General features: G+C 32.4%; 2 protein-coding genes across 4 annotated transcripts; both read left to right on the top strand.

Annotated features, from left to right (window-relative positions):
- Nucleotides 1-329: 329 nt before the first annotated feature.
- LOC123906532 (WAT1-related protein At3g28050-like) lies at nucleotides 330-7969 on the top strand. Of its 3 annotated transcripts, XM_045956460.1 has the most exons (8): nucleotides 4004-4225; nucleotides 4390-4597; nucleotides 4844-4909; nucleotides 5267-5380; nucleotides 5673-5904; nucleotides 6287-6445; nucleotides 6544-6695; nucleotides 7457-7969. In XM_045956460.1, exons 2-8 carry the CDS (start codon nucleotides 4404-4406, stop codon nucleotides 7632-7634), a joined length of 1095 nt encoding a protein of 364 aa, XP_045812416.1. In that variant the 5' UTR covers nucleotides 4004-4225; nucleotides 4390-4403; the 3' UTR covers nucleotides 7635-7969. The 3 variants fall into 3 exon arrangements, with proteins under 3 accessions (XP_045812415.1, XP_045812414.1, XP_045812416.1); XM_045956459.1 differs by lacking the exons at nucleotides 4004-4225; nucleotides 4390-4597; nucleotides 4844-4909; ... (3 more) ...; nucleotides 6544-6695; nucleotides 7457-7969 and adding exons at nucleotides 330-649; nucleotides 764-829; nucleotides 1189-1302; ... (2 more) ...; nucleotides 2389-2540; nucleotides 3192-3501; XM_045956458.1 differs by lacking the exons at nucleotides 4004-4225; nucleotides 4390-4597 and adding an exon at nucleotides 441-649.
- Nucleotides 7970-8380: 411 nt separating this feature from the next.
- Nucleotides 8381-12004, top strand: LOC123906530 (WAT1-related protein At5g40240-like). Its single transcript, XM_045956457.1, has 7 exons — nucleotides 8381-8828; nucleotides 8930-8995; nucleotides 9256-9369; nucleotides 9452-9701; nucleotides 9935-10093; nucleotides 10363-10514; nucleotides 11359-12004. Exons 1-7 carry the CDS (start codon nucleotides 8638-8640, stop codon nucleotides 11531-11533), a joined length of 1107 nt encoding a protein of 368 aa, XP_045812413.1. The 5' UTR covers nucleotides 8381-8637; the 3' UTR covers nucleotides 11534-12004.
- The last annotated feature ends 1393 nt before the right edge of the window (nucleotides 12005-13397 follow it).

The raw sequence follows: 13397 nt of genomic DNA, 5'->3' as shown, positions 1-13397 counted from the left end.
TATCACATTTTCATATGACACAGTTGTAAAATGATCACTAGTGCGAGACTTAGGAGACGCAAAAAGAAGAAATCTATATATGTAGTGTGTTAACATACTTTAAAATCAATCAATGAAATCAAATGAATTTATCAAATTAGTGTAGAATTCCATACAATCTTAGCTTGGTAGGTTCAACAACCTTCAAATAACAGTTTAGTCCTTAAAATATAATGGTAACATTAATCAGGAAAACAATAATGATGACAACATGACTAAAAATAATATAATAAGCAGGTCTTTGACATATATTAATTTAAGACAACTAACTTTAACTTTACTTTTGGTTTTTGATTAAAAAAATGCTCAAACTCAAAACCTCAACTTCAAAACAAAAACATCTAACAAATACTCTGAACTTCGACTAAGGTTTGTGATTGTTGTGCAAATGATTAAACATAGAATTCACATAAAACATGACAAGAACATGGTCCTTTTACATGGATTTTCTGCCAGTTATAGTGATTATAGGAAATGAATGTATTGACATGGGTTTACTCACTTTGTTCAAAGCAGCAACACTTGAAGGAATGAACAATCATGTCTTTATTGCTTATGCTTATGCTGTTGGTACTTCTGTTCTTTTCCCTGTCACTCTTTTCACCAGAAGGTTCATAACAATTGTTTATTCATTGCATTATCATAAACAGACAACATATGTATATAACTTAGGATAAATAGTTGGTTAATTTCTTCATGTTTTTCTTTTCATGTTTCTTTGTAGATCAAGAGTGGTTCCTCCACTCACTTTCACCATCATATGCAAAATTGTGCTTCTTGGGACAATAGGGTAATTTCAAAATGGTCTTATATTAAGGTCTTTAATTCACTAAGAAGCGTCCTAACATATGTTTGGTATCACGGTGGATATGTCAGAATCACGGTAATCCACCGTGATTTTCCAAAAGCTACACTCTGCAGCTTCTGTAAAATCATGGTGAGTTACCGTCATTCTGGCATTTCCAACATGATACTAGATCATTTGAATATTCTATGAGACTAATCCTCGAATCAGCTGTGGAATATCTAATGTTTTTTACACGAGATTATATTGAACTGTCTTTAGATATAATCAAAGGGGTTACATTAATTTTATGTTTCTGATGGTTTTGCTTACTGTTTTGGAATTTTTATGGTTCTGTTATGCAGATGTACATCTCAGATTTTGGGGTATATTGGTATTAGTTACAGTTCTCCAACACTTGCTTCAGCAATTGCTAATCTGATACCTATTTTCACTTTCATGCTAGCTGTCACTTTCAGGTTTGCCAATTTTATTTGATTTTGCCTAATTCTTACCTTTCTAAATTAAGTCATTCTTGAATAAACAACTTAATTTAGTACTTATATCACAAAAACTTATCATGTAAATGTTTTTATATAAGTTATTTCTATAACAAAAGATAAAATAAAGTCAAACTGATGTCACAAATGCAAACAAAGAGAGCTGTTTTTCTATAAGTTATTTCTATAACCTATAAGCTGTTTTTATCAGCTATCAAAGAGAGCTTATGGAAATAAGCTGCAAACAACTTATGAACATATTATAAGCTATTTCCATAAACTCCTCAAACAGTTTCACAAATTCTTAGTTTTTCCTTCTTATCATTGCAATTAAGGATGGAAAAGTTAGCTGCAAAGAGTAGAAGTAGTAATGCTAAGGTAATAGGAAGCATAATCTCAATAGCAGGTGCTTTTGTCTTGACATTCTACAAAGGACCATCCATCATGAATTCTTCATCACTTCATCAACCAATTGATTTTCTCAAATCAGTGGATTCAAGTTGGGCCATTGGTGGCATGCTCCTAACAGTTGACTATTTTCTGGTTGCCCTAAACATCATTTTACAGGTAGGATTATCTATTAAGCACTGACACAAACACAGACGATGATACTGACATGTAGCTGTGTAGGTGCATCAATAATAATTTTTAAAAAAATGAAAGTGGTCGACTGTAAGCCTATAACCACATGTGACGGTGAAAGGCATAAACACATATCAGACACCAGACACGTCTTCATTGCATCATTTCTTGTTCTTTAATGAGAGCTCCAAAAAAATTTAGTACTACAAAGTTTAACTTTCTATATTCATTTCATAGGTACATATCTTGAAGGAGTTCCCAGATGAACTAACTTTGGTCTTGTTATACTCCATAACAGCCACCATCATATCAACAATTGTAGCATTGTTATCAGTTCCAAATTCAAGTGTTTGGAAAATAGGATTAAATCTCTCATTGATCTCCATTGTTTCTTCTGTAAGATACACTTCAAAGTTCAAAATATTGGTTCACTTTGACCAAAATAGTTCACACTCTTTATTGATTTCACATTTATTTTTTCAGGGCATTTTTGGAAAGTTAATAGGCAATACAATTACTGTATGGTCAGTGCACTTAAAGGGAGCTGTTTATGTAACCTCATTCATACCATTCCAAATTGTTATTTCTGTTGCCATGAGTGTTATGTTCCTTGGTGATACTCTTCATCTTGGAAGGTATGGTTAATTCAATTTTTTTGCTTTTGATTCGTTGCTTGAATCATAGGGAAGCAAATATACAATGGTCCTTCCAGGTGAAATTTGCAGAGGATAGATGTACCTAGTCTTACCTCTGCAAACAGCGAAACTTTTTAGGCTTTGAACTCGCGAGTTGTGACCTTGGGTCACAAGGCAACAATTTTCCTGCCAAGACTCTCCTTCCAAATGTAAAGAACTTGATATTCGACAAAATCATTTCTATTTGACATGTTGTGTCAAATTTACTATTATGCAGCTTTTTATGCCTTGTTTGGATAAACAACTTAAATAAGCATTTATAGCATAAACACTTATCATATACTATTGTTTATGTATAAACTATTTCTATAACAAAATAAAGTGAAACCATTTTTATATAAGCTATAAGTTGTTTTCATAAGCTACCTTGAAGAGTGTATGAAAGTAAGCTTAGCTTATGAATATGTCATAAGTTCTTTCAAGTAGTTTATGTAGAACAACAATGCACAAAGAGCAAACAATGAGCACGACTACGTCTGCGACTATAGAACACTATAAGTCATACTCAACATGGTTATTCATGATTTTCTTGCTTAATGAAATGGTTGTTAATTGATGTTCATTTGTGTACATTCTTTCTGAATTGTGCAGTATAATTGGAGCAACAATAATCTCAATTGGCCTTTATGGTGTATTATGGGGCAAAGCAACAGAAGAGATAGAGAAAGATGTTGGTACCTTGGAGTCACCATCTACAGAAAATGCACCTCTTTTGCAAAGTTATAGAATTGTTGATAAAACATTTGAAAATAAATAAATGGAAATGTTTAAAATATGGTTATTATATCAAGATTGAATTGTAAATCATTATCCCTATAATATAATAGGATGATTTGAATGATCAACACTTATTTGTAAACAAAAAAAACACTATTAAATTCAAGAAAAGAGACCAAAATTTAGCAATTATGGAGACCTATTTATTCCACAAGAATATTAACATAGATGACCGAGATTAAAAATATCTCAGTTTTTGTAAAGAATGCCAATATTATTAGGCCAAAAACCGTCTTCATTATGAGTGAAATACAATTCCTCTCTTTTGTTTTAATTTCTCTTATTTATTTCATTAATTATAATATATTATTTTTATGTTAAAAATAAAATAAAATTGTGACTGCAAACATGCAGAAAATATAAATAGAATTTGTTTCACCGTATAAGATGAAAAATAAAGTTCTTTATAAAAAAAAATAAAAAAAATGAAGTAAAATGAAAAAAAGACAAAAAATAATAAAATAAAACTATATATATTATGTATGCTAATTCTAAATTATGTCTTGGTACTTTGTAGCCAAGTTGTCATTTTCACCATTGTTTGTATTTTACAATCATGGACCCACTTTCGGCCAAATTTTCATGGTTCAAAATAAAAAATTGTACCTACTAATATTTAATGAAAAGTTTGAGATATTTTGTCATCGCCATTATGAGAAATTAATTAATTGTTTTTTTTTGTTCTTAATACTATAAGGTAGTTTTTTTTGGGTACATATAAGAAATGACAAGCAATGGAAAATTCACGCATACAAAGTTGAGGGATGAGGATTCGAACCTGGTCATGGCGTTCGACCTAACGATTTTGACATTTTTGCCGGTTGAGATGGAATCTGTGGACTATTATTGTGAGCTATTAACTATTACGTACTGTTACTATAATATAACATGAATGAAGCTTTGTCTTTCATTATGGTTTTTGTTTCAAAAGATGGTCAAAATTAAAACCTTATCATGAAAAACATATCAAAGAAATTCTAAACTTCAACAAAATTTGTGATTGTTGTGACAGAAGGGACAGAAAAGATGACAAGAAGATGGTCTTTTTACATGGATTTTCTGCCAGTTGTAGTGATTATAGGAAATGAATGTATTGACATGGGTTTACTCACTTTGTTTAAAGCAGCAACACTTCAAGGAATGAACAATCATGTCTTTATAGCTTATGCTTATGCTGTTGGTACTTCTGTTCTTCTCCCTGTCACTCTTTTCACCAGAAGGTTCATAATAGTTGTTTATTTATTGTAATATCATCAACAAAAAACATATGCATATGATTTAGTGTCTGTTTATTGACGGTGAGTTTGGCAGAATCACAATGTGCCACCGAGATTTTGAAAAAAGAATTATGTTTTAGAATTTCAATATACGGTGTCACCATGATTTTGTCAAATTCACCGTGATTTTAGACATCAACTTAAGACTTACATTTCATTTGACTAATTTTTTCATGTTTTTTTTTGCAGATTAAGAGTTCTTCCTCCACTCAGTTTCTCAATTATATGTAAAAGTATGCTTCTTGGGGCAATAGGGTAATGACAAAATGATCTTATACTTTACATAGATAATTAATTGTTAAGTCCTTTTTTTCCTGCTAATCCACTGTAATTAAGGTCTTTGGGGCAATAGGGACTAGTCTTTGTGTCCGTAGCGAGACATCCAAGTTTTTTACAATATGTTCAATTGTCTTTCAAATAGACGATTATAGTACCGAACTGATGTTCTTTTCCTCGAGGGACAAAATCAAGTTATCGAACTATACCAACACCATGTTTTGTTATAGCTAGTGTTGATGTTATATAGTTGTTGTGGTCAAAGGGGTCTATTTAATTTTATGTTTCTGATGATTTGTGTTTCATATTTTGGAATTGTATGGCCATGTTATGCAGATGCACATCTCAGATTCTGGGGTATATAAGTATAAATTACAGTTCTCCAACACTTGCTTCAGCAATTGCTAATCTTGTACCTGCTTTCACCTTCATGTTAGCTGTCACTTTCAGGTTTGTGGAAATTAGTTGTATGTTCAAATTCCGCTACGCAACAGTGCTATTGAATAGTTTATCGCAGAATCATAGCGATTTGTTGAAATTTCCCTACGCATATTGTTGTATAGCCGCTATTTAACAACTTTGGCCAGGAATGATAACTTATTGTGACAATTGAGTTTTGTCTATAAATCATAGCCTAATTCCTTAACAGAATAAGCTAATTAAAATTTGAACTTATGTACCATAATGAAATATCTTGGTCTATTGTCTACTTATTTTGTTTCTTGTTATCATTGCAATGAAGGATGGAAAAGTTAGCTGTCAAGAGTAGAAGTAGTAATGCTAAGGTAATAGGAAGCATAGTATCAATAGCAGGTGCTTTTGTGTTGACTTTCTATAAAGGACCATCCATCATGAATCCTTCGTCACTTCTTCAACCAATTGGATTTCTCAAGTCAGTGGATTCAAGTTGGGCCATTTCTGGCATTCTGCTGACTATTGACTATTTTCTGGTTTCACTTTTTTACATCTTACAGGTAAGATTAGTATTATATAACATGAAAGTTATACTTTAGAACATAAAATAAAAGTATCAGACAATGACACGTGTCAGACACCAGACACATCTTCAATTTGAAGTGTCGGTTCTACATAGCTATTTGCTAAAATATACCACTTGAACTTAATTCTCTTTTCAATAATACGAGCGGCGCACAGTTCTGTAATTCATTCTTTCCATCACTTCATGTGAATTTTACTCAATATACCACTATAGATTTTGTCAAAGTCACTGTATACACCTAAAGTAGCATTTTCTGTTCACTAAAATATGCTGCTAGTTTTTCAGACATTCCAAGTCCATTTTACTTACAAGTAAATATTAATTTCTTCATTTCAGTTCTTATATTCATTTCACAGGTACATATCTTAAAAGAGTTCCCAGATGAACTAACTTTAGTCTTGTTATACTCCATAGCTGCCACCATCATATCAACAGTAGTAGCTTTGTTATCAGTTCCAAATTCAAGTGCTTGGAAAATAGGATTAAATCTCTCATTGATCTCCATTGTTTCTTCTGTAAGATACACTTCAAAACTACTTCTACACTTTGACCAAAATTATTTACACTTCTTAAACTTTGCGGAGTTTATTGATGACACATTTTCTTTTTTCAGGGAATTTTTGGAAAGTTGATAGGCAATATAGTTTATGCATGGGCAGTTCGTTTAAAAGGGGCTGTCTATGTAACTTCATTCAAGCCACTGCAAATTGTTATTTCTGTTTACTTGGGTGTTATATTCCTTGCTGATAGTCTTTATGTTGGAAGGTATGATTAATTCAATTTTTTATTATTTCGCATTCCATTCTTTCTTGAAACATAGCGAAGCGAATATACAATGCTTCTACTAGGTGAAGTATGAGGAGTATAGATGTATGTAGTCTTATCTCTGAAAGTAGAGAGATTTTTTTCGGATTTGAATTTGTGACCTCAGGTCACAAGGCAACAACTTTACCGCCAAGATTCTACCTTCAAATGACGAAGGTTCTATCTGACAAAGTCAATCATATTGCACCTGTGCTTTGTGATGTTATGTAAAGTTTACTATTATGCAGCTGTTTATCCAATTTAGGCCTTGTTCCAATAAACTGTTTAATTAAGCGTTTATAGTAGAAACGCAACGCTTCTGATATCAGCGTTTATATATAAGCTATTTCTATAACAAGAAAAAAATAACCTCATTATTTTCATATAAGCTATAACCAATTTTCATAAGCTATTCTAGAGAGCTTATGAAAATAACCTGAAAATGGATTATGGACATGTTATAAGCTGTTTCTATAAGCTTTTTCAAACTGTCTCAAAAGTGCTTATACCAGTAGATAGGTTCAAATAAGTTAATCTAAACAGACTCGCGGTTTAGTTTAGTAGTCTGCATGTACCTTTACTCAAAACCATGTGTGCTTATTTAACCTTAACCATAAACCAGCCACATTTTAGCATTATTGTTGCTCATTTATGATTTTCCAACTTAATGACATGGTTGTTAGTTGTTGTTCATTTGTGTACATTCTTTCTCAATTCTGCAGTATAATTGGAGCAACAATAGTCTCAATTGGTCTTTATGGTGTATTATGGGGAAAAGCATCAGAAGAGATAGAGGAAGATATCGGTATCTTGGAGTCACCATCTACAGAGAATGCACCTCTGTTGCCAAGTTATAGAACTTATCAAACTTTTGAAAAGAAAACAGATGGAAATGTTTAAAAACACGGTCATGAAATCGTGATTCAATCAGGAATCAAAAGTCGTATACATCGAATCATGTGTCATAAGATACATGCGTCATGCGCAATGAAAGTTTGACATTTTAAGTAAAAACAAGTGATATATGTAAATATTATAAGTTGGTATATCATATTCAAACCTCGAAATAAATCGAGATTTAAGTCATAAACCAAAATGGCAAAAGAAATAGGTTTAATTTAAGGAAAACTATTGATTTATCTAAATTTATCGAGATTCATGTGTAAAATGTATATGTAGAACAATTAATATTGACCTGAGTTAGTTTATTTCGAATCGAGATACGCCTTTGACGACATGTATAGTATGACATTGATAGCCATGTTTAAAAAGACAAGTAAAAACTCTTCACATTAAAACATGAAGTGAAGTTTCCATTTCTAAATTCTAACCATTTACTCTTCCTAGATACCATTGTCAGTTTCTATATCATTATTGGATGTTCTTATATTTCTTAAATGAAAAGCTTTTTCTCCAAAAAATGTCCATTGGTGAAAGAGGCTAGAGTTTCAATAATATGAATTACATAATTTCTTAAAATGAAGGTCACAAAGATTAAAAAAATAAAGTAAAAGGAATCTTATTTGTCCATTTGTGTAACATAGCTTTCCCTGCTGAAATGTCAAATTTGTTTGTTCTCAAGAAGTCACTAGTCATTGACATTACCTTATCTAATCTAATAGTTTTAAATTCTTGTTAACTATTATATATATAAAATTTTAACTACAAAAAACGTATTGTTACGCGTACAATTGCACACCCTAAACATGTTCAGGACACCGTCAGTGTAATTCTACAGTCTCATACTATTGATTGTGGTATGTTTAAGGTGTAAATTTTTTGAAAAACTCTTATTGGTTTCTGGTAAATTTTCTAGATTATATATAATGAATAGTAAATATAGTATATGAAATTTGAAGTGTACTAAAGGGTATCTGTAAGACAGAAGTCTTGGCTGTAAGGTATGGACAGAAGGTACTGTTACAAAGATTTGCTACCTTTTATGGTTCTTGTTGGCAATGAATGCATCATAACAGGAGTATACACTTTGTTCAAAGCAGCAACTTTGCAAGGAATGAGTAAATATGTCTTTGTTGCTTATTCTTATACTGTATCAACTATCTTCCTCTTTCCTGTGTATTTTTTTTATAGAAGGTTTGTATAATTACAGTTTTTTATTGCAAAATACTGTCTTAATTAGTACATGTTTAGATTATTGACAGTGATTAATGATTGTTTTTTCATGTTCTTTTCAGATCAAGAGTGGTTCCTCAACTCCGTTTCTCCATCTTATTTAAAATTGCACTTCTTGGAGTCATAGGGTAAGTAATAATACTAAAAGGTTTTTTATATTTAGTTTGTCTTGGAATAGATTTTAGTCTCCAAAATTTACAATACAATTAACAATCCTCGATACTCCATATAGCTTTTCTAGTCGACTGTTGGACTATTTAGTTGATTTTATGTTAGATTGTTGGATAGCTATAAAAACACTTTTGAGCTTGTTTGTGTGTGCTTACTTACGAAAAGAACTTACGACATGTCTATTGGTTTGGATTTTGGTGGCTATGAATATTTGAAGATGTTCAGCTCAGATTATGGGGTATGCTGGCATCAGTTACAGTTCTCCTACACTTTCCTCTGCAATTGGAAATCTAATTCCTGCTTTCACATTCATGTTAGCTGCCATTTGCAGGTTTCATCCACTTTTTTTCAACTGACAATTTTTTTCTTCTTTTCATCTTAGTTTATTTTGTTAATATTTTGAACAATTTAAGGATGGAAAAGTTAGCTATAAAAAGTAGAACTACACAAGCTAAGGTTTTGGGAAGCATTATATCAATATCAGGTGCATTTATAGTGACTTTCTACAAAGGAAAATCAATTATCATTGCTCATATTTCCTCTTCCTTTTATCTTCAACACTCCTCAAATGGCATTCTTGCATCAGTAGATATAAATTGGTCCATTGGTGGCCTTTTGCTGACAGTATCCAATATACTACTTACCATATGGTTCATTGCTCAGGTATATATTTTGTTACCAAATTGAAGGTGTGTCTGATGTCTGACACTTATCATTATCGGACATGATATTGACACATGTGGTAGATTCAGTTATTTTAATTTTTCAAATCATTATTAGTATTGACGTGTCACTTTCGTATTTGGTGTTTTGTATATGCGTGTCAGTGTTTCATAGATTATATTTACTTTCTACTAATAATTTTGAATTCTGATATATATATGTTCATTTTGAAGGTTGAAATCATGAAGGAGTTTCCAGATGAACTAACTTTGGTCTTCTTTCACAACTTATTTGCAACCATTTTGGCTTTAGGTGTAGGTTTATTAGCAGAGACAAATAGTAGTCTTTGGAATATAAGACTAGACATATCACTGATCTCTATTGTCTGCACGGTAAGATAAGATATCCCTAACACTTCTTTTTCTCACTGACACATGAAACTGACAAAATATGATTAATTCATGCACACTGTTAATGTAAAGTTATTTTACACCGTAGATCAGTTATAATTGTCAGATAACTTAAAATGTTTTAGGAGTCATGACATATATGATTTGTTGATAGTGTCAAATATTTTACACTATTAACAGTGTCTCAAAATTAAACTTATGTACTTAACTAATGCAGCTAATTGATTATGTTATGATGTATTTATTCTTAGGGAATATTTGGCAAGTTCCTGAGTAGTGCAGTATATGCTTGGGCAATACACTTAAAGGGTCCTGTATATGCAACAATGTTCAAGCCACTTTCAATTATTATTGCTGTTGTCATGGGTATGGTGTTCCTTGGTGATACTCTTCATATTGGAAGGTCAGCATATATTGTTTTTATATTTGATTCTAGTTTACAAAGAAAGTATATAATGTTTAAAATAAGAATAAGAGAAATTACATAAATTGGGGGCCTAAGCCAAAACCTGATATAAACAACCAAGGGCATAAATAACATGCCTTGTTAAAAAAACTTACCGCAATTTCATGCATAGCCCTAATGAGCCCTGCATGAAAACAATAGATATATTTAAGTTTTGAGCGAAACAGCTCACAACAGCAACCCTAATACCACCACACACAGCTGGTCCAGGGTAACCATTTGTTGTACCATCTGTGTTGCATTTGATCTTGGAAAAAATAGGTGGATGCCATATAACCTCTTTAATCCGAGGAGCATTGGGAGCATGGATTAAAATAGAAAAGGTCTTAAGTATCACAAAATCATGCATAGCTGAGAAAGAGGTCCCTACAGCAAGAGAAGTATTGGAGATCACCAAAAGAGAGGCCGATTTCCAAGAAATAATCTTACCAAAGAAAATATTTTTGAATTTATGAGGCACGATTGATACATATAAGGAAAATGAAAATAGCTATAAGTTACTTCTATAAGTTTTTTCAAACAGTCTCACAAGTACTTATACTAATAGATAAGTTCAAATAAGTCAATCTAAAGAGACACTTGGTTTAGTTTAGTAGCATGCATGTTTCTTTTCATTTGGGAACAACCTTCACTCAAACAAGATAACCAGACATGTGTGCTTATTCATCCTCAACCATAAACCTGCCACATTTTAGCATTTTTCTTGCTCATTTATGATTTTCCAACTTAATGATATGGTTGTTGAAGTGTTCATTTGCGTATATTCTTTATGATTTTGCAGTATAATTGGAGCCACAGTAATCTCAATTGGTCTTTATGCTGTATTATGGGGAAAAACATCAGAAGATATAAAGAAGGATATTGTTGGTACCTTTGAGTCACCAGAGAATGCACCTCTGTTGCAAGGTTATAGAACTTATCAAACCTTTGAAAAGAAAACAGTTGCAAATGTTTAGAAACACGGTCATCAAATCGAGATTCAATCATGACTCAAAAGCCCTATACACCAAATCATGAATCGTAAGATACATGCGTTACACGCAATGAAAGTATGATATTTTAAGTAAAAACAAGTGAAATATGTAAATAGTGTAAGTTGATATATCATATTCAAACTTCGAAATAAATGGAGATTTAAGTCATAAACCAAAATGGCAAAAGAAATAGGTTTATTGTCCAAAGTTGTCAAAAAAAAGTGTGGCCGGCTACGTACACAGGTTTAATTTAAGGGAAACTAGTGATTCATCTGAATTTATCGGGATTCGTGTCTAAAGTGTATATGTAGAACAGTTAATATTGACATGATTTAGTTTTATTTCGAATCGAGATACACCTTTGACACCATGTATAGTATGGCATTGATAGCCATGTTTAAAAAGACAAGTAAAAATTCTTCACCTTCATTAAAACATGAAGTGAAGTTTCCATTTCTAAATTCTAAACCATTTACTCTTCCTAGATAGCATTGTCAGTTTCTATAGCATTATTGGATGTCCTTATATTTCTTAAATGAAAAGCTTTTTCTCCAACAAAAATGTCCATTGGTGAAAGAGGCTAGAGTTTCAGTAATATGAATAACATAATTTCTTAAAATCAAGTTCACAAGGATAAAATAAAAGGAATATCTTATTAATATTAACCCAAGAATATTGCGGTGCCTGCCGCCATAGAACCTGAATATTCCGCGGAGGAGGTTTGTGCTTCGGAAAAACCTGCAGGTCACGCATATACTGTAGCGCGATGCTGTCAGACCAGCAAGAGTTGTTTGACAGTCCCGCGCTTAACGAAATTGCAGTATTAATCTTGATCAAAGATGGATGCAACGAAATATTTGCATTGTTAAGTTTAATCCCATTTCGAGCCATCCAAATCGTATGAATTGTATGCAAGATGGCAGCCAAAGCAATGTCACGCAGCAGCAGACGAACAGCAGACAGACAACGTAGCAGCATATCAACAGGCGAAGAAAAAATCAAATTTACATCATAGTTTACCTTCCAGCCACACCCAAATGGAGCGCGCAAACTGACAATCAAAAAACAAGTGACGAGTAGTCTCATAAGCATGCAAACAGAGGGCGCAAACAGAAACCAAAACACATCCTCTCGACCGAAGATTATCATCCGTTGGCATACGATTATGGATAATGCGCCACATTAGAAATGAACATGAGGGTGGAATGAAATTGCACCATATCAAAGTTGCCAAGAGACAGGTGGTGGCTTTGGAAATAGATGTAAGCATCACGAGCTGATAACATCCCGTCCTTAGTGTTCTTCCAGACGAGACGATCAACAACATCATAACGAGGTAATGTAATCGCCAAAATCTCGTCGGTCAACCAAGGAGCCATGTCAGTAATTAAATCAGGAACTGTCCATTGTCCATTCTCAATTAAATTCTCCACCACCTTAGCCGTAAGAGTGTGCTGCATATGCAAGGGAATATTCAAAGCCTCCACAAGCTTTTTCTCCAAATGATAAATGTCCATTGGTGATGTGAAAGAGGCTAGAGTTTCAATAATATGAATAACATAATTTCTTAAAATGAAGGTCACAAAGATAAAATAAAATAAAATAAAAGGAATCTTATTTGTCCATTGATGTGTAACATAGCTTTCCCTTCTGAAATGTCAAATTGGTTGGTTCTCAAGAAGTCACTAGTCAATTGTGAAAAAAGAAAAAGAAAAAGAAGTCACCACTCACATTACCATGGGCCCTTTCCCTCCATCCATATAGATATTTTCATAAGTTATTTATTTTATAATTTTATTTTATCGTTAACTATTTTCTCTGTGCTTAATTATAAATACTCTTTGTA

The sequence above is a fragment of the Trifolium pratense genome, linkage group LG2 (assembly GCF_020283565.1).
Source record: "Trifolium pratense cultivar HEN17-A07 linkage group LG2, ARS_RC_1.1, whole genome shotgun sequence".
In the NCBI taxonomy this organism is placed as follows: Eukaryota; Viridiplantae; Streptophyta; class Magnoliopsida; order Fabales; family Fabaceae; genus Trifolium; species Trifolium pratense.
This window is presented reverse-complemented; position numbering and strand designations above follow the sequence as displayed.

Bases quoted from the DNA above. Each gene is read 5' to 3' on its own strand.
- LOC123906532 (XM_045956458.1), top strand. From the start codon at position 456: ATGACAAGAACATGGTCCTTTTACATGGATTTTCTGCCAGTTATAGTG. The intron at 650-4,843 runs GTTCATAACAAT...TTTTTTTTGCAG, and splicing joins GTCACTCTTTTCACCAGAAG to ATTAAGAGTTCTTCCTCCAC. The intron at 6,446-6,543 runs GTAAGATACACT...TTCTTTTTTCAG, and splicing joins TGATCTCCATTGTTTCTTCT to GGAATTTTTGGAAAGTTGAT.
- LOC123906530 (XM_045956457.1), top strand. From the start codon at position 8,638: ATGGACAGAAGGTACTGTTACAAAGATTTGCTACCTTTTATGGTTCTT. The intron at 8,996-9,255 runs GTAAGTAATAAT...GAATATTTGAAG, and splicing joins GCACTTCTTGGAGTCATAGG to ATGTTCAGCTCAGATTATGG. The intron at 9,702-9,934 runs GTATATATTTTG...TTCATTTTGAAG, and splicing joins CCATATGGTTCATTGCTCAG to GTTGAAATCATGAAGGAGTT.